General features: G+C 36.6%; 1 protein-coding gene across 2 annotated transcripts in view; it reads left to right on the top strand.

The window, feature by feature from the left end:
* The first annotated feature begins 229 nt into the window (after positions 1-229).
* The window catches only part of LRRK2 (leucine rich repeat kinase 2), a 135,098-nt gene continuing 108,141 nt past the window's right edge, over positions 230-27,186 (top strand). For both annotated transcript variants that reach the window (XM_045829139.1, XM_045829138.1), the window contains exons 1-11: positions 230-962; positions 1,231-1,316; positions 6,073-6,182; positions 8,418-8,506; positions 11,556-11,690; positions 13,857-13,991; positions 16,640-16,771; positions 20,993-21,112; positions 21,558-21,700; positions 21,788-21,867; positions 23,157-23,263. In XM_045829139.1, coding sequence (XP_045685095.1) covers positions 809-962; positions 1,231-1,316; positions 6,073-6,182; positions 8,418-8,506; positions 11,556-11,690; positions 13,857-13,991; positions 16,640-16,771; positions 20,993-21,112; positions 21,558-21,700; positions 21,788-21,867; positions 23,157-23,263 — 1,291 coding nt within the window. In that variant the 5' untranslated portion in view covers positions 230-808. The remainder of the gene's footprint in view (positions 963-1,230; positions 1,317-6,072; positions 6,183-8,417; positions 8,507-11,555; positions 11,691-13,856; positions 13,992-16,639; positions 16,772-20,992; positions 21,113-21,557; positions 21,701-21,787; positions 21,868-23,156; positions 23,264-27,186) is intronic.

Below are 27,186 nucleotides of genomic sequence, written 5' to 3'. Positions count from 1 at the left end.
TAACCATAGAAAGGTATTATTTATTTTGATGGATACATTTTGATTGCAAAATTCTCTCTCTATCCTTGAGGAGAAATTACTCATCTTCCTATAGAGGGAACTCTAAAGAGAATGTTTTCCAAAAAGGGGCAAACTGGGCGGTGTCCTTTTTTCCCAACGCCCAGATTTCTATTCTTGGATTGGGAGATAGGAGGCGGCTTTATTTTTCCCTCTTCCTAGTTCCCAGAGCTTCCTCGGCTGAGGGAGCCCAGGCTGGCCCAGGCTGGCCGGTCCCAGCGGGTGGCCAGCCCAGCAGCAAACAGCGGCAAACTACGAGCCTCCTCCCGCTGCTGCAGGGCTCCAGGCCTGGGGACTCCGTGGAGTCCGCTGAGTCAGTGTCTTCCTGCGCACCTCCCGGGAGACTGGGAGACTGGGATCTTGTCGGCTTGAGCGCTCGGGCCGCCAGCGGCCACGGTCACGCTCACCCTGGCCGGCCCTGCTCAGACTGCGTCCTTGCCGCTCGCCACCGATCCGAGAGTCGCCTTGCCTTGCCTCGCCTCGGTGAACCTCTCGCAGGCCACTGAGCTAATTTTTGCGGCCTGGGTGGGGGAGGAGGAAGCAGAGGAGGAGGGATAAGGGAGGGCAGGGCAGCGCTGGGTGGAGAGCCACCGCCTTCCTCATAAACAGGCGGGCGTGGGTGCGCATGGGGCATGCGGGTAGCGGGGGCTGTGGGCAGTGAGGCCGCGGACCAGTGGCCCGCACTGCTGTCCCTTCCTGGATCCTCCAACCTTGGTGCGGGAGGGGCGGCCTGTTGGGAGCAGGGTCCATCATGGCCAGTGGCAGCTGTCAGGGGTGCGATGAGGAGGACGAGGAAACTTTGAAGAAGTTGATAGTCAGACTGAACAATCTCCAGGAAGGAAAACAGATAGAGACGCTGGTCCAAATCCTGGAGGACATGCTGGTGTTCACCTACGCTGACCACGGTAATCATTTGCAAGGAAACTGTTCCTTTATCTACCCCCCACCTCGCGCCTGCCCCCGCGCCTCTTGGCAAACTTTCTCTGCTGCTCTTTGTACAAACCTGCACTCTCGGGAAGCCACAGACTCTACTCCTTAGCGCAGAAAGGAGCTCAGAAGTCTAGGAAGGGCTCGCGCTTACTTCTTTTGCTCTCGCCCCATTTTCAGACTTGAAGGGGTTGCCACAGTGAATGGTGATTTTGCTCTCTTTCCCCCACCCCCCTTCTTTTCCAGCCTCCAAGTTATTTCAAGGCAAAAATGTGCACGTGCCTCTGTTGATCGTCTTGGACTCATATATGCGTGTCACTAGTGTGCAGCAGGTAAAGGAGTGATCAATTCTCCCATTTCCCTTCTTGGAATTCGATGTTTTCTTGTCAATGTTACATACTCAGAGTTCTGAGTCATTTGCAAGATTTGGCTTGACTCTGACTGTGATTTTAAGATGGAAATGTTAAATCATTATCAAAAGTTAATGGTGTAAAAGGATTCCCTAACCGTGCTCTCTAATTGTCTGTGAAAATAAATTTATACGATTGTCTGACAATGTGGATTGTGGTGGGAGGCGAATAATAATGGGTTGAGGTTCAGTTCTGTTACTGGCTACTTGAGTTCATCAGTATTTAAATCAAATTATTCTAACAATCTTTCCAGTGTACAGCATACTGTACAGATGACACCATTGTTAATAGTTTGTGAAAGGGGAATCATTCACACTAATAAAATTAATAATAATTAAATTAATAAAACAAAATAACTTGCAAACTTTCATAGGGTTAAGGTTTTTTTCCCAATCTGAAGACAGATTTCTAGCTTTCTGTAGTTGTAGTATGCCTTATATTATATAAAGTAACATTTTATGATTCCTCTATCAGTTTAAATTTATGCTTTAAACTGTTTCAATATAAAAATGAATGCAGAAGTGAAACATAGAATCTATACCATAGGAAACCCAGAAATTTGCTAAATATTTTGAAAAAGGAGCCCCAAGAAGATAACTAAGGATGATTTACAGTCAGAACAAAGTTTCTGTTGGACATGGTATCTTCCTTTGTAGATTTTGAGATTTAGAGGACTGAGATCAGTGTTGTCCTTTGCAAGTAAGGTCCTGGGGTGGGGGGGCGGGGAAGAGAATTGAACTTTGAACTCTACTGAGGTGCAGTCTTAATACCTCCTTGAGAGGCTAGACAGATGTAAGAATTATCTGGATCTCTAAATCTGTGTTCATCCACCTTTATCTTTACTCTTATCTCTGTATCTAGATAGTATAGGCTGGGTGAACCATTTACCTAGTTTCTTTTATATAAGGACATTTTCATCTGGGATAAATGCTTGCTTTTGTTTTTCTTCAACTGAAATATTTACCATCTGACTGTTGATTTTCGGGCTGTTAGGAAACAAAACTATGAAAAGATGGAGGCAGGATAAAGACACTGTTCTTTTTAGCACCCAACATCTGAACTTGGTCCATGAAATATGAGTCACTTTTTAGTGTTGGCCCACTGTGCTTTCCATCCACATCAACCCCTCTTACTTGCCTCTGCTTTTTTTGTGTGTTCAAAAGTCCTCATCTGGCACCCTCCATTCCTTGGATTCTGTGCTTGATGGAGTCACCCCTGCTGGGTGCCACTAGAACCATTGGACCTTGAGTGGGCTTTGGTCTGCAGGGTCCGGAAGAGACAGTGCTAGGCTTGAGAACCAAGGGGAGCCTGGAACATGCCCACCACCTAACTCTTCCTTTTAGGAGCTGCCTAATCCTGGGCACGTTTGTCTGGAGTGCTTATGAATATCACTCAATACCCTTTTCCAGGGGGTACCAGAGACAAAGTATGCAAGAAAATAAAGAATTGTCTGATTTGGTAAATCAATGGAATAAAATGATTAGTTTTAGCATATTAATCTGCAGAGGGCATTATATTACATCATTTGATTTTTACTGGTGTTTCACTGGCTAGATTCTCCTCAGAGTAAGTGGCTCATTTAGGATCATGCAACTAGTGACACAGGCAGAGCTCAAGTCTTCACACACTTAGGAGTCGTTCTCCATCGTACAGTCCTCTAGCTGCCCGAATTCACAAGCTTTTCGTGCAAGTAAAAAGCATAGCAGTTTGGTGCAAATGTTGTGGCCAGGCCAGGCACAATGCTGTTATCAATTTTAATTGTTACTGATGTTATCAATTGGCTGTAGATAGGGGTTTCTCACTGACATATTAATAATCCACGTTAAAGAAAGGAGGGGTTTTTCCCTTCACATTTCATTATAGTACTGGTATAATTAATACAGATATTCATTCATGCTTTCTATGTTGGATTAGCTGGAAGTGCTAAGTGAAAAGCTTTTAATGACTAATTTAAGGAGTTCAGGTAAATTACTCTTGAAAAGGAAATATTAATGTTTGTTTCCAGAATTCATTTAACGTGATCGTCCAGACTCTGAATTTTTCTCTTTTTTTAAAGATTTTATTTATTTATTTTTAGAGAGGGAAGGGAGGGAAAAAGAGAGAGAGAGAGAAACATCAGTGTGCGGTTGCTGGGGGCCATGGCCTGCAACCCAGGTATGTGGCCTGACTGGGAATCGAGCCTGCGACACTTTGGTTCGCAGCCCACGCTCAATCCACTGAGCTATGCCAATCAGGCTGAATTTTTATTTTCAAAGTCTTTTCATATTTTATTCATGCTCCTTAACGAGTAACAATTTTTAGAGAATTTGTCGTTAGCCTAGTTGCCCTGTTACTTTTCGTTTCCTGCTGGTCCTCTGACCATTTCTCTGTTCTCCTCATTTTCACATTACTTCTTTTTTACCCACACAGTTTCAAACTTCAGAGTAAGGGAGCAAAATAAATGAAGGTGACTAAATTTTTCTTTTACCCCCTAAACTCTTTTTCCATTGTGTATCAGTTAGATCCCCGAGTTTGCAGAATAATTATAATAAAGTGAAAACTACCAACTTAATTGTATTGTAACAGCTCAGGATGGGAAACTTTCCTCTTTTGAAGATAAGCTTTTAATTGGATAGATGAACGGATCAATTGCTATCTCTGTTTTGATGCCAGCAGTTCTACCATATTTAGCCATAGATGCCCCAGTTGTCTCAATCTCTTTGCAAAGCAATTTCTGATGGTGCTACTTCACCAACGGAAACAAAAGAGGTTTTCTCCCTGAGAAAGCCATGTAGTTACAGAAATGAATATAGCATCCTATGTGATTTACGATAAATTTCCCACTGAAAGCTCTCTCAAAGGTTATTTCTTAAATACTTAGGGGGGAAAGTCTCAAATGTATTTTATGAAAGCACAAAAATAGCCAGTTTCTATGACAGCTGGATTGTCAATGTCTCGTCAGCTTATGCGGAGGAGGATGTCCCACTAAAATATAGGAAGAGTAGCTGTCAGAAATTGCTGCCTTGTCAAGCAGTTTGAAAGTATATAAAAGGAAGTAAAGCAATTCATGCTTAATCTAGAAAAGATCCAGAAATGATATTGTAAAAATATCTGTGTAATTATTTTTATCTTGTGAAATACCCCTTATTTCTGTAAACAAATAAGAAACTTGTGCCATTATTCCTTATTGGATGCACAGAAATGTCTCATCTTGTCATTCAGTTCTCTGCAGCACTCAATTCCACTTATGTATCCAGTCTTAGAATGAAGATATATTTAAAAAGCATGGATGGACCTGGAGAGCATTATGCTAAGTGGAATAAGCCAGTCAAAGAAAGATAAATACCATATGATTTCACTCATATGTGGACTCTAATGAACAGAATGAACTAACAAGTAAAATAGAGACAGACTCACAGATAAGAGGGCAGGAGGACAACTTTCATGGAGAGGAGGTTGTGGGGCTGGGTGGGAAGGTGGAGGGATTGAGAAAAAAATCATGGACATGGACAACAGTGTGGTGATTGCTTCGGAGAGGGAGGGCTAGGGGAGGTAGAGGAGGGTTAAGGGAGCATAAATGAAATGGTGATAAAAGAAGACTTGACTTGGGGTGAACAGTAGAGTTACAGATGATGTGGAATTGTGTGCCTGAGATCTATACAATTTTGTTAACGACTGCCATGCCAATAAATTCAATAAGAAGGAAGAAACACCCAAAATAAATGAAGTAAGATAATATTCCATTTGAAATGTGAAAGTGCCTAGGGACATTTTTAAAAAAGGTTTTATTTATTTAATTTTAGATAGAGACAAAGGGAGGGAGAGAGAAGGAGAGAAACATCAATGTATAATCCATTGGTTGTGTCTCTTGTACACCGCCAACAGGGGAGCTGGCCTGCAACCTGGGCATGTGCCCTGATGGGGAATCTAACTGCTGGTTTGTGGGGTGACGCCCAACCCACTGAGCCACTGCAGTCAGGGCAAGTCTGGGGACATTTTCATGTCTAGACCTCATCAGCTCATTTTTAGGTGTTCTAAAGAAATCTAGAGAGGTTCTTTGAGAAATTCTACTTCCTCTCTATCTTACGATGCCTTTCTCCTTTTTGAATAACAGATGTTACATTGTCATCAGACCATGAAGCTTTTTCTCTTGCCAGTCTCCCTAGGCCCGTTACCTGGGAAACAATCTTTTCTGTTAACTTTCTCTTTGCCATAAAAATCTTTAATTTTCCCTAATCCTCCATTCCAAATCACTTCATCTTGTCCCGTTATTAAAATTTTACATCTTTACAAGAACTTCTTCTAGATGTTCTACTTCTTGTAGATGTGACTTAAATAATACTTGTGATTTATGGCCCAAGTATAGACTTTCTTGCTCTTTGTAACCTTGGTATGTCCTTGAAAAGTATTTTTTGTGCTTGATTTTCTCTTTACTTAGACAGTGGGCACATCTATTTCCTTCATCATTCGGAAATATGCTGTAATAGTTTTTGCGTGACATTCTGGTATGATCTTTGGAGCAGGATATATTTTACGTACATGGCTTTTCTCAGGAAGCATTTTAGGTTATCATTTTGTTTTAAGATAACTATTTAAAAGTAGTCACCTGTTCTTCTAAGAATGACAATGTTCATGTTTGACTGAAAATGTTCCATGAGCATGTTTTAAAAATGCAAATATTTGGCTTTCTTGCTTTCAGGTGGGTTGGTCACTTCTATGCAAATTAATAGAAATCTGCCCAAATACAATGCAAAGCTTGTTGGGACCCCAGGATATTGGACACGATTGGGAAGTCCTTGGTGTTCACCAGTGAGTATGACAGATGTGTCAAAACCAGCTGCATTAAATATTTCTCTATGCAGACGACCACCATTTTCTCGATACATTATATTTGTAACCCATGTCAGTATATGAAAACTCTATAAATACAAGGATATTTTTTATGGCTTGATTTATATTTATAGACAGCTTTCAACTCAGAAATATATTATCTAATTGAATTAGCAAACTAATATTTGAGGTAAAATGTCAGGTGTTATTATTTTAATAATATAAACAATACAGTTGTTCCAATGGTTAAGTTGTAGATTTTTGATGACTACTTATGAATTCAAACCAATAAGCATCTTTTTTTTTTTACTTTTTAATTGTATAACTGATATAAACCACTAGTACTTAAAAAATATGGGAACTAAAAAGTTAGTTTAGTAAATAGCAGTTTAGAAGTTATCCTTTACTCTCTCTAAGACATATATTTATGTATATTCATATATACATATTTAATGAGCTTAAACTATTGCTTTTAAAATGAAGAGAAAAGAAGAACTTCAAGTACACCTGCAGCCAAATCTCAACAGCTATTTTACTATGCTATGTTACTGCAGTTTGCATCAGAATGACTTTGTAGACGAGAGTAAAGCCATAATTAGTTAAGAAAAAATTTTCTGAAGAAAAATCCATTTCTAGAAAAATTCTTTTTGGGTAATTTTGTTTTTCTTTGACATTAAAACCTATCTCCTCTCAGTAACTTCAGTGTTCTTTATACCTCCTGTGACTTTCCTTTAATGCAGAGGAGTGAATACATATTTCTCCACCTGACATATTACTTGTGAAAAATGTAATAAATGCAAAAGGGAATTTTACAGCTTTGTGTTGTTTATTGGTATCAGCTACAGCTGCAAATTTAGACAAATAAGAGCTATTTATTCCTAGGTGAGCACATCTGTCCTTATACATTTTTCCATTTTCCTTAAATGTGTTGCTATTCTTCAGTTTGTTATCTAAAAAGTGTATTTTGAAGAGACATGATTACAATTAATGTATGTCCTCAGCTTCAAACTAATCTCTGAAATTCTATCAGTCAATTTTAAAGTATTCAGCATTTAATGAGGAATTATGCAAAATAGACCTATAATTAGTAATTTTAACATTATGTGTCCCTTATTTGGTTGAGAATTTCCAAGGTCCCTAAAGATTAGCAATTTCTAACCTGAGGAGTGTTGGAAAATGCATCTAGTCTATTCTAGTACAAACCATCTGTTCAAATTAAATTATATAAACATTTCTATAAGGAGTCTCATTTACTCATTCACTCGGTCACTCATTTGACCATTCATTCATTTACCCTTCACTCACCAATTGTTCATTACCCCTCTACTTCAGGCCAGAAGTAGTGTGAACAAGATAGACACTGCTGTCTCCAGTGGAACATACTAGATTATTCTCAGAAGAAATGTTTACTGTGAAACATTTCTTCCTATATTCAAGGACCCCGCTCCCCCACCCCACTGCTTAGAGTACTGAAGAAGGAAGAGTCTCCTGGGTAGTGAAGTTAGGAATAGAGGGAATGGTGCAGGGACAGACAAGGTAGCATGGGCAGGAGGAGAATCCACAGACTGTCAAAGGATGGGGTCTCTAAATGGAGCTGTGGGTGGGACCTACCAATGTGGAGCCAAACAGCATGGGGTCAGAGTGGACTAAAGATTGTATAGTTTGGAATTAATAACTCAGGGACTCAAATTTAATGAATACTGCTTGAATACTTACTATTGACATACTAGGTTCACTTTCTATTGTAGAATATTAGCAGCTTTTTTCAAAAATAGTAAAATTCAATAATGTAAATATTCAATGGATTCTTAATTTATATATACAAACTAACATCTTTATATCTCTCTATATTTTAATATACCAGTAGGCATTGCAAATAATTTATAAGTTTATATCACATATAGAAATGGAATTGATCTCTTGATGCATATAATTCTCCATGCTTTAGACATAGAGTTTGGTGAAAATTGTTAACAATTAAAATTGAATATTTTGAGGAAGAAGTTGTAACTTTACATTGAGACTCATAATGATTCCCTGTTGATTGTCATGTACCTGTCTCAGGTTTATAGGAAGGAAAAGTACATGAGTGTCAACGTAGGGAATGAAATACAATGAGATGGATAAAAGGTATGGGAGTAAAACACAATATCTAAGAAAACAAAAGTCTAGGTATTGTATTTCACTGATCTCATTGTCTCTTTTTAATTACAGACTGATTATTAAAATGCTTACAGTTCATAATGCCAGTATAAACCTGTCAATGGTTGGACTGAAGGCCTTAGATCTCCTTCTAACTTCAGGTAATATATACACACATATTTTTAATATCGACTCATATTTAAAAATATTTTAATTCATCTTCTGTGTTTTAATGTTGTTTTAAAGTATAGTAACATACTATAACCTAAATATTGATGATTCCCCAAATTCTTTCTTTCCATTTTCTCTCATCTCTTTTCTCTAACATTTTCTGTCAAAAAACCCACCTAATATCTTGGCTTTAAATATCACTTTATAAACTACTATAGTCAAATTTGTATTTCTAGCCCAGCTTTATTCCCCAAATCTAGTCCCACAGTTCCTATTCCTCTTAGCTTGTTGTTCTTACATATCCTTATCATTATTATAACTTTTTTCATTATCTCTTTAATATGTTTTCTATAATATAACATATTTTCTAGGGTATAACATAATAGTAGTATTTTAAAAATATATAGCATCACTTCTTCTTAAAAGATTTTATTTATTTATCTTTAGAGAGAGCACTTGCCCTGGAATCAGCCCAGCGGCCTTTTGCTTTGCGGAATGACAATGAACCTAGTCAGCCACACTGGCCAGGGCTATAGCATTACTTCTTGAGTGCTTGATAGATACCACACTTCACTTGTAAAATCCTTCCCATGGATTTAAAAACATAATCCTCAAAAAGCCCCTTGAGATAGGTACTTTATCTCAGTTCCTAGGAGAGGAACCCTGAAGCACAGAGGGGTTACTTCAGCCAGAAAATAGTAGAACCGGGGTCTGACCTCACATATCAGGTTCTTTCTCTGAGGAGACTTCTGTCTGGACTTAAAAAAAAAGAATCTTGATATTTTGAAATAGTTGTGATCACTGGTGTGATGGACACCTGCTTTGATATAAGGTTCTGAGAAGAAAGGCTGTTTACAGGGAAGCCAATCAGGAAGGATGGGGAGGCATTTCCTTCAAAGTGGTGGAGGGTGCTGTAGGTCAAGAGAACAGCATATGCAGAGTTGAGAGGCCTCGGAAGATAGCACCATTGGGGCTGGACATGTGGATCAGCCTCGCTTAATAATAAAGACCCAATAAGAGAGAGAGAGAAAGGAGGAAAGAAGGTGAAGATCAGAGTATGAGGGAAAAGTGAAAGAAAAGGCAGAATGAATTCACCACATCACCATAGCCATTTATTAAAACATATAATGGAACCTACTAACTAGTCTTAGCCATGATTTATTATAAACTCATCCTTGGGAGTGTTTTTGAGCAGGAAGGCAATAGTGGGGTCATTCTCCATTTGGCAGTGGACAGGAAGCTGCTGAGGCAATTCATGCCTTTATGAATTTTAAAAATCCACCAACACTGGAATAGTTTGAAGTCAGCAGTGCATAGACAGGAAATTTGCCCATGTCTTTTAAGAAGACTAGTTAATCTCAAATTCTTCCACAAAACTTTCACAATTTTGCACTGTTAGGAAAGTTTTTAATGTGTTTTAAAGTTGATTTCAGATACTATGAAAGGTTAATTTATGAATCATTTTTATTGTTTGGTGTATTAGTTAGTTGATTTTATAGTTACTGGCACTTCCTGTTGTCCTGGAGAATTGTAAGACAGATGAGACAAAATTCCTACCACATAGAAGTTCAGAGTCCAGCATCTCTGTCCAATATTACTTTTTGAAATGAAGAAATGTTGAATATCTGTGCTTTTCAATATCATGGCTAGTAGCCATACATGGTAGCTATTGAACATTTAAAATATGACAAACTGAAATTTAATTTTATTTAATTTTAATTAATTTAGAGTTTAAAACTAGATGTGATTAGTGGGTACCAAATTGGACAGCACAGGCAGAGACATAGAGAGTATTTAAATAAGTAATTTCAATTTATTAATACAAGTCCTATAACAGATACATGAAGAAAGCCACCATAGGGAAGAGAACAGCTAAACTCTTTTGTGGAAGTTATGAGCATGGACATGAACAAGTTTTAATTCAGCTCTGCCACTTAGTCATTGAGCCTTGGGCAGTCACATGACTGACTTCTCTGTCAAGTTTCTTCAGTGTTCTTATTTCACAAACAGGGATTGCCCCTACCTTGTGTGGTTGTGGTGGGTTTACCTGTGCTAGAGTGAGGTGCTACAACTGCTGTCTGCCATGTTACGTACTATACGAAGGTTTGCTACTCCTACTACCACTTCCATTTCGGTACTACTGTTTTTATTGACAGAGAGGTATGGTTTGTGTTATTTCTTGAATTGTGGTAGAAGTATATTTGCTGTGGGGAAGGGAAGGAGCATTTTCTGCAGCTAGTGCCAGTGCAGAGGGTTATCAAAGAAAATGTTTAGTGATCAATAAGGAGTGCAGCCTGTTTGGAGTCAGCAATGCTTGGAGGGACGTGGGGCTTATGAAATAAAGCAGGCAGTTTGTGAAGGGTCATGTGGGTCAGACTGAGGAGTATGAGAAGGCCTTAGACTATTTCAGCAAGAGGTTTATAGGATCACATTTGAGGATTAGAACTATCGTTTGGAGGACAAATCAGGTAGGAATTTGGGCCAAGCCCAGCAATTAGGCAATTGCGTTTGCTTTCCAGGTGAGAGATGACGCGGTCCTCAACACAATAGGAATGGAGGGGGTTAGTGCATAGGGGGTTTTCAGGATATTTAGGAGATAGTTTCAAAGTCTTGGTAATGAGTTGAATCTTTGGTTGGGCAGACAGATTGAAGAGAATGTGAAGGAAGATGACTTGGTGGTTTCTCTCTCGGGTAACTATTGGGTGATGGTATCATTGATAAAGATAGGGAACAGGAGAGGCCGAGGTTTGGGATATTCAGATAGTGTTGTTTGAGGGGCAGATAGAAATAATTTCAGGAATTGAAGGCAAGATGTTTTGGCTGAAGACATTGATTAGGAATCACATGGTAAAGTGTACTGGGAACTGGTCTTAATTAGAAAGACAGATGGAAGAGCCCAGATTGGTCTAATATCTGGGACAACTAAGTGGTTCATCAAAATAAAATGTCCACAAACCATTCATAGTCCTCATGTGAAAATGAGTACATGAAATGTTAAAGTACCTGTTTACTTGGTGTATCTTTTTCTCTTCAATATAGGTAAAATCACTTTGCTAATATTGGATGAAGAAAGTGATATTTTCTTATTAATTTTTGATGCCATGCGAACATTTTCAACCAATGGCGAGGTCCAGAAACTTGGGTGCAAAGCTTTACAAGTGCTGTTTGAGAGAGGTATGTAAAAAATGTCAAATTCTTTATTTTGATATTTATATAAGAAAAAAGGTTTATAAAGGGAGAAGTAGAATATGATTATGATAGCAAGAAGATATCTAAAGTTGAACTATTTATTAAGAAGTGGGAGTTGTCAGTCAAGGATAAGTAATGGGGTTCATTCAGAAATATTGCTTGTTTTTGTGGAATAATTTTTTTCATGGGTTATACATAACATAATTGTAGTACACTTTTTCCCACTGCTTAACAAGACATAAGGTTCACTTTGCAAACCAGATGTGTAGGTGTGAAGAAAGAAAATTTAAAAGTGAAAGGTAAGATATAGACTAAATCTGGGTCTGAGATGATGCTGAGTCATCTCCAGAGATTTTAGAAATTGCTAAAGGCTCTGGATAAAGAACCAAGAAGTTTAGAAAATGTCCCTTAGGAAGATTTGATCACAGAAATTATCATGTAACTTTAATTAGTTGTAATCTTTTGTGGCTTGATAAGGAAATGGATGGGGGGGCATGAGCAGTTCATTTTATCACTATATTTTGAGAGCAGCTTTTGCATCATTATGCGAGCCAACAGTGCTGGGGGTTTAGGATAAGAATAATTTACATGAGCCCTGAGTCTCTATCAGTTTACCACTCTGGTTTCTGGCAGCTCCAGAAATAGGATAGACCACCTTATACTGTTGAATTCCATCTCATTCCAGAAGGGCTTTAAACAGCTTATAGATATACTAGAGGAAGAAATGGACGAGGAAATGGGTGAAGGGAAAATTACAGGAAGCTAGGTTATATTTACTACATATGACAGGTCCTACATATTTTCAAAGGGATGGACCAGAAATTTGGCTCTTTGCTTTTTATCAGGCAAAGAAAAGGGGTAAACATCATTGGTTACAAACTTACTGGAGATAAAAGGAAACCTATTTATGAGGACAAGCAGTGGTTCTCAAGAGAGACCTGAGAAAATCCTCCAGTGGGTTTCCCTGCAAGAAATGATAAGGTATACACAATTTTCAAGGAACACAAAATGTTATTTCAGTGAAAGACACTCTGTCAAGAGTCTGAACAGTGTGGGCCTGGTACCTGTCTCCTTGATGATCCTTGGTCCTCCTGGTCCTTGGGGGAGAAGAGTTTACTGTGAATGACGAATGGAAGAACTGCATGTCTTTGGGCTATATTTCATAACCGTTTTATCTTGCAACTAAGCTTTTGCTAAGAATCGGGCAAAGAACAGTTTGAGGATTTTTTGTCTTATAGGGTCTATAATTTTCTGCGTTGCCGTTTAGAGGCACATTCTTTTTCATGGAAGAAGGGCCAACATCACACCATCACCAGCACTGTGAGACGCATCCATGACGTATGGAGAGCACCAGGGAATGTTAAGATTTTATTCAGTAGAAAGATCCATGGTGCTGACAGTATTATGATTGCAAAGGTCGAGTAGAAACATTGTTGAGTTTTTCCAGGAGTATCAAGTTCTCCAGGACTTAGTGGTACCTGGAAAGTTAATTGTCAAAATTTGAAAGTATGTCATGGAACTGCTCCATAAAATGAGAAAGTTTCACTCTATTCCTCATCTGTTAGATGAACCTAACCACTTTCATATGACATTATGTGGACCATTGGTGTAAAGTTGAAAAACAGGAAGCAATGTTGATCATGACAAGTGGTGCATGTCTAACATTTTTGTCAGTGCTGTTCTCAGGCTGATAAACCAATTTTTTGTGTGTGTGTTTGAGGTTCTCACCCAATGAAGTGACTCCAAATGATGGCATCATTGGCTTGATCAAGAGATATTAATTGTGAAAATTCATGATGATAATTTTGATCTCTGATGAAATTAAGACCATTAAGACAGAGTATTTCAAAGCCTAATTACCTGTCAGTTGCTGAAGTCTATTCCTGTTGAACTGATGGACTTAGCTGAGCTGTCCTTCAAAAGTGTACCATTAACCATGCAATTTTATGTCTTGTGGGATGTTCCTTTCCCGGAGGTCATGTTCATTAGTCGTTGGTTAGTTTTCTTTAAAATCCCCAAAATGAAATTACAAATAATTTTGGTTTTCTGAGAACTGTTTGGTTACTAATAGTTGTACATTTCAAATTCTTGAGTAATTAAAATTTCATGTCATCTTTAAGCTTCTTCATTATTTTGCCTTTTATTTTTCAGTTTCCGAGGAGCAACTGACTGAATTTGTTGAGAATAAAGATTATACAATATTGCTGAGTGCATTTAAAAACTTTAAAGATGAAGAGGAAATTGTGCTTCACGTACTACACTGTTTACATTCCCTAGCAATTCCTTGTAAGTAGCCTGTATACATGATTTCTTTATTATGTAAGTGAAAAATTATAATGTATCTCCTTCCAAGAGGGTTTTAAAAATAGGTTTTATTATTTAGCCCTGGCCAGGTTGCTTAGTTTGTTGAAGCATTGTCCTGTATACCAAAAATTTGTGGGGTTGATCCCCAGTCCAAGAGTATATGGGAGGCAGCCTATCAATGTTCTTTCTCATATCAATGTCTCTCTCTCTCTCTTCCTTTCTTCCTCTTCCCCCTCCTTCTCTCTCTAAAATCAATAAACATATCCTCGTGTGAGGATTTAAAAAATATTTTTATCATTTAGAAATGTGTGGATGCTAAACCCATTCATTTATTTATTTAACTTCTATTTATTGATGCTGTACCACAGCTGGCTCTGGGCTTGGTACTAAGGAAAGAGTAGTAGACATTGTAAACACATTCTTTACCTTTTTAGAGCCCATAGTACCATGGGAAATACAGATATTGTAAGCACATAGGTGATTACAATATATTATGAGGCAGGTATTGGCTATATTACCTAGGGTTAGGAGAACAAACAGGGCATGGGGCAAGATCGTTTAACAGAGACTTGAATGATGAACAGAGCTTTTTTTGTATTGGGAGGTGTGAGGGGAAGTGGAAGTGCAGATAGCATGGCCCAGAGAGGGGGCATCATAAGTATAAAGATGCTGGAGCAAAAAAGGGCACAGTGCATTTGAGAAGACAAAAGGAGCTCAGGGAACTGTGTCTGAGAGTAAACGTGTGCACGCATGTGTGTGCACATGCTCAGCCCCATTCTGCTTGTGTGTCATTTAATGGAGGTAGAGGAAGGGCTTGATAAGAGTCAGTGGATAAGACTAGAGCATAACCAGATCTTAAAGGTCCTGAAAAGCCACAGGAAGGAGTTTAAACTTTGCTGTGATATGGGTTTAGCATTTTTTGATGTTTAGAAATCTATCCATTTTTGTCACAAAAAGTACCGGTAAGAAGTTCATTTTCTGTGCATGTTACCAGTGGTTGTCAGTGGGCTAACATAATGCATCAGAGTGTATTACTTTTGGAAGTTTGTGAGCATTTTGTATTGTATGTGTTGCCCCGGTAGGTTTATATAGGATATGCATGAGTATTTATCTAGTAATATTTTAATTTTCACACATGTGGAATTGTGAGGATTAAGTGTGTTAAATAATGTGAAAAATGCAGACTTGCCCTGTTATGTAATGTGTTATAAAAACATTGACAGTATTATTGCATAATTTGTATTTCATATATATAGTATATTAAATAAAGTGCAGGTGTTGTTTCAGACATGGAAATCTGCAGACGTGAAACCAGTTAAAACCCAGTTCCCTCATGAAAGAAGACTTTCTTTGTGATGGTCATAGAATCTATCATTTTCTTATCCATAGGAAATAAATGCTTGGAAATAGATGGGGCTGAATGATAATAGAGAATGGACATATTTTAGATTTCTCTAAGTCATTGATGCATTGTCAAAAAACTGAATATATTCTTCATTTTATACTTCTTTGACTATATTTATACATTTATTTATTTATTTTGGATTGTCTATTTTTGAAGTTCATTGTTTTCCACCCACATCCAACATAACTCCAGTGAAAATGTGTTGATTCATAATATAAAGGTCAAAGATAGCAGCAGATAAAAAAAAGAATCAATGTTTTAAACACTCATAATAATTGGAAGACATTTGCCTTTCAGTCTTAAAGAATATCATGTCCTCTGTTCAGAGTAAATGCAGAAAATTGTTTTAAGAGGCCATTTTCTTTCATTATAACATGTTTTTCTATATTTAGTTTTTAGTACAGCTTAAACATTAAAAATATATTTTGGGGAAAACAGTTGGTTAGTATGGCTATGCTGAAAAAGGAAGAAAAATGTTTTACAAACATTGTTTTTTGTTTGTTAACATTCCATTCAGACACATAAATTAATTTTCTCCGCATAGGTTCTAGTCACGCTTTCCCTCTCTCTACTCATTAATTGCTTTTCCCAGTGGATCCTTTCCTTCCTTTCTGGCTCATCACTGTTTGTCCCGAAGTCACGTGTTTTCATACTGGCCTCTCCTCCCCCAGGCCCCATTCTTTTCCTTGTCTTGCAGTCTGCAGCCTCCGGGAAGCTTGGTTTTGTTGCTGTGCACGCTGGCTGCTGTGCTGTCTTTCTGAAATGCACAGAAAATAGATCATAGCTGACTTCAGCTTTTTAATTGTGGAGCATAATCTTTACTTTTTGTTGATTTGAGGAAAAGAAACAATTAAAAGCTTTTATCCAATGGACTAATGGCTGATGAGGAAATAGGCCCTAAATTCATTTATTTGAAAATTCATGGCCAAGACATTATATTTATATAAAAACACTCTTAATTTTCCTTTTATTTTGTTCAAGTTTTTATGCCAAGAAACAGGAATAAAGCAACTTTCCTTTAATGCTAGAAATGAACCCTAGGTCTTATTATATTCTCAATGAACAACGCAGTATTTTTACAGTTATTTGACAGAACATGGTATTTAAATTTGAAAATATAAGCATTATGCTGGCATAGATTTACAATCTATATAAGATGTCTTGGTATGCATATTTCAAAGGAGGAATTGTTATCTTACTGATGATCATGATTTCTTAAATTTAGGCAATAATGTTGAAGTGCTCATGAGTGGCAATGTGAGGTGTTACAATATTGTGGTAGAAGCCATGAAAGCATTCCCTGTCAACGAAAAAATTCAGGAAGTGAGTTGCTGCTTGCTCCATCGGCTTACATTAGGTAAGTTATAATTCTCGTTTCATTTATTATCATTTATTATCACAGTCTATATGATGTAAGTATACATACCATATGTATGTTTTATGTTGTTGGAAAAGTCACATACTGACACACATTGGATAGAAATGTAAAACTGTCAACTGTTCTGTCATGCTTAGACGTAATTTTAAAAGGAGTGGTAAAAACAGATGTGTAATGTAAGAGAAGTCTTATCTTATTATTAGTACTATATTTAAAGTATCATTATATAAATAGTTGACACGTACAAAAAATAAGCATAGCATGTAGAAAATGTGAAGCATAATGCAAAAGGACTTTCCATACAACTTAAGTATTAGTACATTACCAAGGTTGGCAAAGCTACTCTGGGTGACTTGTTTCCCCTGCTTCCTCTGCAGAGGTTAACACTCTCCTGAATTTTGTGTTGACAGTTTTTTTTGTTTTTGTTTAATAAAAATGAAATTATGATGAACATTGTCATCTGCAATTAAAACATTATGTTTATAAGACTTATTAAGTAGTTTTTCATACAGTTATATAAAATGATTTGATCGTTGGTTATATGTTTGGAAATACCTTCTTTTGACTAGTGACCTGCCTTTTCATCATCTTTATGGTGGTTTCTGTAATATAATTTAATAATTAGTTACTTTATTATTTACTCTTTTTATATATATTAATAAGTCTTTTCCTTCCCCTAAAATAATATTTTATAGCAAATCTTTATAATTTAAGCACTATTGTGTTACATCTGCCTGGAATTTTTTTTTTTATAAAGAAGGAGTTCAATTTCTTTTGTACATCTTGTTAGTTATTTCTGGATATATTTTTGTTAGTGTAAATGGTATATATTTTGACATTTTATTTTATTTTATTCTTTTGACTTATGAAACCTATTTTACTTATAGTATAAATTTCTCTCTCTTTTTTTGCTCAATCCCTTGACAGTGTATTTTTAAGCTGTGTATGCATAAAGAAAAACGCAAATGATTTTTTGTATAGTGGTGGTCTTACCACTAGGTTTTCTAAACCTATTAATTCTAATAATCTATTTGTAAATACTCAGGTTTTCTATGTTGCAATTATTTAATTTGTTAATAATGACAATATGGGTTTTTCCTCCTTTTTTTATTAAATCTGTAATTTTATTTTCTTATCTTCTTGCATGGCCCAGCATTACTAGTACAGTGTTGAATACAAGGAGCGATAGTGGGCATCCTTGTCTTGATCTTGATTTTAAAGGGAATGCTTAAATATTCTCCCATCCAGACTATGCTTATTATAAGTTTTTCAAAATTAATCGTTTCTTGTTTGTTTTGTGATAAATAGCTTTTATCAAGTTAAGAAGTAGAAGTTTTTTTCTGTTTCTTGTTTGCTTTTGTTTATACATGTGTGCTTTCCCCATTTTTATTGAATTTATTGGGGTAAGTATTAAATTTTAGAAAATATTAAATATTAAGATTAGTTGTTTTCCTTTTTTCTTGATAATATGGAGAATTACATCTACAGGTTTTCTAATATTAAGCTGCTTTGTGCTCTAGTAATAAATTCAAGTTGGTCATTTATTCAATTTTTAAATACATTTCTTAAAATCTCTTTTTATTTTCAGATCTGCCAGGTAACTTTTGAATGCCTCTTATTTGTTCTTTTTTTTCTTCTCATTCTCTTTTCTTTTATTCTGTTTTGTGTATCTTTAATCACTAACCCATATAATCCATGTTTTGCATTGGATAATTCCAATATAAGAAGTCCTATAAGTTTATAAGACGAATATAAACTTATTGCTTCCATGCTGACTGCCAGTCTGTCATAATCTTATTTTCCTGTATGCTTGTCAGTATCTCTTTGATGGAATTTAATGTCTGAGAATCCTGAGGACCTAAATTACAGATGTTCCTCCAGAGATGTTGGCTAGGGGCCAGGGCGCAGGACTGACCTAGGAACACTTCAGAATCTTTTAAGGTCCCAGCCGAATGTGGGAGCCTCTGATTGAACAACCCTATCTTGGAGAGAGTCCAAGGCTAGCCTCTGGATCGCAGTGATCCATACTTTCCTATGGGACTACTCTGGGTCTCCATTCGCTTTCAGCTCACAGTTCTTATTTCAGCTCCTTGTTGAGCTTCCCTGCCCCATTCCCATCTTCCAATATTGTTTCAAGAAACAATTCCCCACCCCAATCTGCTATATATAGGGAACGACTTTGGAAACTATGAAGGAAACATTGAAATGTAAAGGCATGTTACCATATATCCATACTTATGGATGAGGACCCATTTCATCAAGTCTGTGTGTGTTGTCCAAGATCATGTCATCAGTAAGGGGTGAAATGAGGCTGAGAACTTAGATTTCTGCATCCCTAAACAAAAGCATTTCCTTCTAAAATGTAGGAGCCGTTTTCTAGTTTATCTCATTTATAAGGAGTGATTTTTATTTATTATGCTTTCATGAAGAAGGGCACACCTAGGTGTGTTAGCTAGGTGATATCTGAGAACATTTGAGTGTAATTCAAATATTGATCCTTTAAAATAGCTAGATGAGTAGCATACTAACATACAATCCTCTATTTCATGTTTTGCAACTCACCACAGTCAAGTTACAACTTGTGGCTTGCACAACTTATTTTAAAAATATGAGTTCATCTTAATCCTTTGAAATGAATAAGAGGAAGAAGTGTTTTTATTGTTGTGAGTGGGGAAATGGTACTTGATTACCAAATAGGTCTGTAATGGCACATGAAGGGTGCTTGGCATTTTACTATTGACATTAAATAAACCAGACAACTGGCATACCACTGGAAGTTTTGTGGTGTTCGTAACTTTTTGAAAGTAAAAAGCCATCAAATTTATTTTTAGATAAGGATGCTTGTTTTCTCTCATTTATCTCTTAATAGGACAATCTTTTTCCCATTTTATGACTAGAGAATTTATTGTCCCTATTACAGTTTCAAAGGAAGCTGGATAAAATTTAACTTCATCCTCATAACTAAAATAAGAACTCAAAATCAGTAAACAAATACTTGGCATTTTGTCAAAATATATAATCTAATTATGGATTTAATCTAATTATGGATGCATTTCAAAGCCTTCCACAATTTACTATGTAGTTTTACATAAATTGTCTGAAAATAAACCTGTCTTGCTGGTGTTTGCCCAGAGGCACACAGTAACGGTGGGACATCAACTGTTGGCAGTGGCATGGGAATAATAGTAGGGAGAAGAGCCAAGTTGGATAAATTGAGAAAAGTAGAGGAAAATCTTTTTGAGATGACTCTAACACTAGAGATTGCTGATTCTGGGGAGGATGTCTATTTAGTGTGTTAATATGGAAGAGGCAAGAACATACAAAGGTATTGGTAAAACAGAGCTATGCCTAGTAAAACTGCCTTTTGATTTTGAAACCATTGACTTTTAGTTTGGGCTTTAGGTGTTTTATGACATAGGATCCTTTTCAGTTCTGGCTTTGTGTCTCAGGAATCATTTAATTACACTTATGTCTAAATGAGAGTTTCATTCGTACTTTTAGAAGGAACCTGGCAACTGTTAGTGAGTTACAAATAAACCAAAAGGAAGGAGGCCCATCTTTCTGAAACATCACTTATAAATTTTTTTCTCTTAAGGGTGTAGATTTTTTTTTACGATGTGTTGATTCTCAGAAGAATGAGTATGAAAAGGTGTGGAACTTCTGGGTTGGGTTAAAGCTGTTGAAACTTTGCTTAGTTTTCTTCTGAGATTTTCACAGACAAGATCAAGTAGTAAGAAGCGTGCCAATGGGCTTTCTTAGCAGTATTCTTGTAAGTGAAAGAAAGATGTTTCAGCAAAAGAATTCAGTGACAAGGGAGGGTCGCCTCCCCATCTTTTAGAAGGCAGGAAAATTAAGCCATTGTGTGCAATGAGTGCAGTAGTGCCATGTGTGACAGACACCTAACTGCTTTTTATACAACGAGGACATGAGAGGGAGTCAAGCAGCATAATGTTGATGTGACCCAAACACATCATTACTTTTGCCCAGTGAGTTCCATTGACAAAGTAACATTATTGCATGACTGCATGTAATCAATTTTCAAAACTTTATGCAATTATACTACACTATTTTAAAATAAATATGTTTTCATGGCATTAAAATATTCATTATCCAAATTTACTGATTTAATACTGTTATGTAATTAAAGATAATGTAAGTTCCATGAGTGAGAACACAGCTAATATCTCACTTAACTTTTAGGTAATTTTTTTAATATCCTGGTATTAAACGAGGTGCACGAGTTTGTGGTGAAAGCCGTGAAGCAGTATTCGGAGAATGCGGCATTGCAAATTGCAGCGCTCAGCTGTTTAGCACTCCTCAGTAAGTAACTCTACTAAAAAGGAAATTCCCACCAGGGGCATTTGATCCTGACTGTTAAAATTATAACAAGAAAGTCACATGTAGAGAAGGACCCATTAAATGCCCTCTCTGTCCTAATGTAATGCATTTTCCAGTAGAGGATATTTTCAAGGGAACTAACCTTTCCCAAGTTTATACATCAGTAGATAGATCATTGATTTGACTTTGCTATAGGGCAGGTAATCTCCATTAATTTCCCTCTGTTCCATTAGTTTTGTTTGATACCCTCTTCCTCATTTGAGTATTTGTGTAGCAATATTATAAAATATGTAATATATTAAAAAGGCCTTTATAATATACCAAGACCAGTGCTAAAGAATAGTTCACTTGGTTAATAATGTTTTAAAATAGGGACTTAGAGTTGGTCATTCAAACTGTAAGACATATATTTATATATTTTTTCAAGCTGAGACCATTTTCTTAAATCAAGACTTAGAGGAGAAGAATGAAAATCAGGAAAACGCTGATGATGAGGATGAAGATAAATTGTTTTGGCTACAAGCCTGTTACAAAGCCTTAACAGGGCACAGAAAGAACAAGCATGTGCAGGTTGGACTCCATAAATATTTTAGTTATTCAAAATGGTTTGTTCAATGATTTATTTTTTGACAGTTTTTTTTTTCTCCTCTAACCCAGGAGGCTGCATGCTGGGCCCTAAACAATCTCCTTATGTACCAAAACAATTTGCACGAGAAGATTGGAGATGAAGATGGCCAGTCAGTTGTTTTAATTTAATATAAAATTGTAGTTATTTTTAATCAATCCATATAAAATATCATAACTGCAAACTTTATTATTAGAAATGTTTTTAATATAGGCATTTATGTTTTAAGTTCTGCCACAAAATTTTCATTCCACTGCCTTCAGTAGTTAGTAAAAGGTTGTGTGTTTCAGGGTTATTACCGAGACATTTGGAATCAATAATAATTCAGTGAACTATGAATCATCAAGGAAGAAACTTCCAATTTCATGGCCATTCATGTAAAAATGCCATATTAATTAATCTCAGGTGATGGAAATCGCAGAGCCATCTGTGGCATTTTCTGCTGCAGTGACTGGCCAGCTGGTTGTCAGTATCAGGAATTAAAGGTGGTATAAGGCTCCTACAGTGATTTCCTACTTGATACTGCAATGCTGACCTGTCTTCTCTTACGAGCATTATTTGTAGCGGACAGCTCTTGAGGAGGCTTTCTATGGGAGTGCCATTCAAGAGAGCACTCCCTCTCTTCCAAAGACACAACTGTAAACAGATCTGTGTGTATCGGATTTGTAGCAGGACCGTAAGCCATGTCTTGTCTTATGGCAGCTGCTTACATTTGTGCTGTTTGCTCTGGATTTTTGAAATGACTTCTTGGAAACTTAAATGGTAATATTCTACATCTCAAATCCTGACAGCCTGTTTGCATAGTGATCCACTGGCAATCAGAAGAGAATTAGTAACACATATGCTATCTAATTAAACATCTTCATTTTGAAAGGAAATGGTAATTCTCAATCACTTTGAGCAATCTTCAAGAGGTTAGGGTAAGGTAGGTTCATGTTGCAGTTATAAATTTCACTTCATAGCACACTGATTCATCAATATTTATAAGAATCTTTAAAATAAATGCATTGCTAAAAGAAAATACTCTACATTAAAAAAAACGCACACTGCTTCTTTATAATATTTAGTTTTCCTTTCTTGCTTCCATTACATTCTTTTTCTTGTTTTATCTTTTTTTAAAATTTTGAGTACCTCTTCATAGAGTTGCTAAGTCTTTTTTCCCCTCTACTTCTTATCAACTTTGATGAAACAGAAATACTAATTTATTAGTATTTAATGGACTAAACTCTAACTTTTATCATTTAAAACTATTTAACTATAATTCACTCTTTTAAGTGGAGGTGACATAAAATGTTTATATGCCCTTATTTTTTTATTAGAGAGATTAGACAATGATAAATGAACGTTTGAGATAATGAATAAAAAGATTGTTTATTGACATTGTGGTTGAATCTATGAAAGGTTCCCAGCTCACAGAGAAGTGATGCTCTCCATGCTGATGCATTCTACATCAAAAGAAGTTTTTCAGGCATCTGCGAACGCATTGTCGACTCTCTTAGAACAAAATGGTAAGGGGTGCACCATAGTTTTTAATAGAAGGAAACACATTTGATGTCTTTTAAATTATAAAAGCAATACATTATAAAAATGTAATATGTATATGTATCTGATATACGAGGATGGACTCAAAAAAAAACAGAATTATCTTTGGAGGGTGGGCCCCTTGTAGTACAGGCTTCCCCACTAGGTGAGTGTTCTAGGAACCCATCTGTATCAGTGGACTAGCTGGTGTTGTTGTGAGAGGCAGTGCTCGGCTTCAGTGAATGTTTTTGAACACACAGCATATTTGCCCATCTCATGATGGGTGATTTACGAGCACACCTGCCCACACTGCGCTGAGTGTTCAGCAGTTTTTGACCAAAAATGGCATGACTCCTGTGCCCCACCCTCCTTTATTCACCGGATCCTGCCCTGAGCAACTTGTATGTGTTTCTTTGGATGATAAAAGTCCTCAAGTGGAAAAGATTTGCTGATGTGGGAGATGTGAGACAAAAAATGGCAGAAGCACTAAAAGGCATAAAAATCCATGAGTTCAAAACTGTTTTGAGCAGTGGAAAAAAATGTCTTGATAGGTATATTGCATCAAATGGAGAGTGTTTTGAAGAAAACAAGTTTAAACAAGTAAGAATAAATACACAAGTTTTTATAAGTAAATTCTTTTTTTTGGGTCCCCCCTCGTATAAGTATATACATATATCACATATGTAAGTATTTTATATCTATCTATTTATGTATAACAGATATAGAGGTAATATAGATACAGATATAACAGATAAAAATAAAGAAGAAAATAAATATTTTGATATGTTTCTTCTGGGCTTCTATATATATAATCACACATGAAATATACAATATATTTCCTATATTTTTGCAGAATGGGATTGTATTATACTCTTTTATTAACCAAGTTTACATTTTTTATGTTGGTAAGTATAAAATCTTACATTATCATTTTTAGTGGCTGTGTGGTTTTTTGATGTATACCTATATTCTATTTTATGAACCAATTTCTTATTGATAGACTTTTATTTGTGTCCAGTGGGATTTTTTTCGGTATCTATAATAAACACCAAATGGTTACTTTAAAAACATTTTTTTGCTTCATACACTGTTCCTGTTGTTTTATTTTAAAAACTTTTTAACCGTGGCTGGTGTAGCTCAATGGATTGAGTGCCAGTCTGTGAACCAAAGTGTCTCTGGTTTGATTCCCAGTCAGGACACATGCTGGGTTGTGGGCCAGGTCCCCAGTAGGGGGCACGTGAGAGGCAACCACACATAGATGTTTTTCTCCCTGTCTTTCTCCCTTCCTTCCCCCCTCTCTAAAAATAAATAAATAAAATCTAAAAAAAAGCTTTGGAAAGACTCTTGAGGTTTAAAAATTAGACTCAGCCTATTTAGATTTCAACCCTCATGAATAGGAAATACTACCAGAAAATCTTGAGAAAAAAAATAACTCATTTTAAAGTCCTTGGAACTTGGCAGCACTTGCAGGCTATTTTTTGAGAAAAAAGGAGAGAAAAATATTGAAAACCTGGAAATAGGACTCATGTAATAGAGGTCCTGGGTAGAGTGAAAGGAATCAAGGGACCTCCTCATGTGTTTCCTGTGCTGTTATAGAGGTCAAATCCAGAGGAAAATTTTTTTTCATTTTCTTCCTTTCTCAGTCCACCTCTCAGATAGCACTTTAATAAAAGACTTGGGCTGGCAGGAGCTCTTAGAGACAGACATAGGGTGTCCCTGAGGATAATGAATCAGCAGGAGTGGTAAGGAAAGGAATCACTCTTCTTGAATTCACAGAGGCTGGATAGGGATTTTACTCCTGAAAATGAGGACCAGTCTTGACTGTTTCTGTGTGAGGCACCTCGGAGAGGAGGTCAGCCTTTGCCACGTACAAACAGCCTGTGTTGGTACTGTCATTCTTAACCACATGGAAGGCATCATTGATATGCCAACAAAACAACCATGATTTTGTGAGCTTTGGGCTCTTTCTTATTATGGTGTGTTAACATTAGTTACATTTGAAGTCAGCCTTGATGTCTTTCTTCAGAACCAGTTCTCTGCTCTTTCTGGTTACTTCTTTCTTTGCTCTTGGTCACCTGCCAGGTAAACTGTCCTCAGATCGTTTTGTTTTGCAGTTGAAGGTCTGTCTTAGGAAAGAATTAAGGCATAGGGCAGCTTGTCCACCATCCTCCATGGGCAACTTTTTGTTGAAAGATACTTGAGAACATTGGTTGTGCAGGAATGAATATGGTTTTCTTGAGAAATGACTGAGTTGGCAGCCAGAAGAATTAGGTTCTGCCACTGTGGCTGCAAGGCAAAGGATCTAACATTGTGTGTGACATTTTTAATTTAATTAATTAACTCAGTATTTATTGAGCGCCTGCTATGTACCCCAGAATTCCTAAAGCACTTGGGATACATCAACTAAAAATCCCAGGCTCATGGAACTTAAACTTCAGTAGGGAAGATACCACATTTTTTGGACCATAAGATGCACCTAGGTTTTAGAGGAGGAAAATAGGAAAAAAAGTTTGAAGCAAAAAGTGTGGTAAAATATTTAATAACATAAATAACATAATATTTCACCAATGTAAATGTAAACAGAACTCAACAGCAGCATTAACAACCATCATTCCTCCCAAATTTGGGGGTGGGGGGAGGAAGTGTGTCTTATAGTCCGAAAAGTACGGTAGATAATAAGACTAAATTAAAATATCTGATGCATCAAGTAGCTAAGAAAGAAAATGAAGCAATTTTTTGGAGGGTGTATGTTCGGGCCCAGAGGAAATGCAGTTGTGAGCAGGCAGACATGGAAGGAGGTGAGTGTTGGAGGAAGGACCTGAAGGAAGCTGCGTAGTGTCACTGGCCTTCTCAAGCAGGTAATTTATTACTAAAATGGAATGGATGAGGTCAAGAGGGTTGTGTAGATAGTTGGTGAAGGAGCTAAAATGTGTAAAATGTTCTGTAAACTCTAAAGTGGCCCTATGATGGAATTTCTTTTCTTAGGTCTAGTATTTCATGAAAATTTTATTCTCAGTTTTCAAGTCTCAAATTATGTCAGTGTCTAGGACAGTGGTTCTTAAAGTGTGGTCTTTGGACCAGCAACATTGCCTAGGAACCTATTGAAATGTGAATTCTAGAGCCCCACGTAGACCTACTGAATCATTCATTCTGCAGTTGGGACCCAGCCGGTCTGTGTTTTCACAGCCTTGCAAGTGACTCAGGCTCACTTGACATGTGAGAACTGCTTGTCTAGAATAGTTTCCGTATTTTACAGTATCTCCCTGGTTAGAATTTAACCATTTTAGGAGTGGTTATTAAAACTTCTGAAGTAACCAAGCAAAAGAACCAATTTCTTATCACATTTTAATATATGATAGTCTAGATATTTTTAAAAGGTATGGCCTTTTCAGATTTTGGATGTCATTTAGAATGTGTGTATCACTTCCACTTATTTCTGAGTTTTATCCTCTTTTTCACCTTTCCCAATTGGAGATTGATAACTCATTTTTCAAAACACTACTTGTTAAAACTTTGTAAGTTTCCTTTCCTACTGTTTTCAAGCTATTGAATTATACTGTATAATGTTGGAATTGGTATTTATATATGGAGGTTTCAAAACAATTGATATTTATATGGAGACTAAGACATTGGATTTGCATTTAGTGAAGAAAGTTTATTGGAAAAGGAAAATTATTCTGTAATCATTATTATTGGTATGTAGTTACTTTTCTAAATATAAGGTAAAATTAGTTATAAAGCATATCTCCATGTTTCTTGAGCCTTGGTATTACTTTGTGAAAATATGTAATTATCTGTGGTCTATTTCAGGGCTTTTTATTCCTTTTCACATGAAGGTACACACCTGTGACTTATTCCTAGATCACTAGTGTCTAGTATACTTAGTGCATCTTAGCTCTATATAACCACA

This window comes from Phyllostomus hastatus, unplaced genomic scaffold, assembly GCF_019186645.2.
Source record: "Phyllostomus hastatus isolate PE091 unplaced genomic scaffold, TTU_PhHast_1.1 phas_scaffold_93, whole genome shotgun sequence".
NCBI lineage: Eukaryota > Metazoa > Chordata > Mammalia > Chiroptera > Phyllostomidae > Phyllostomus > Phyllostomus hastatus.
Note: the sequence above shows the minus strand (reverse complement) of the source record. Positions and strands in the feature narration are given on the sequence as shown.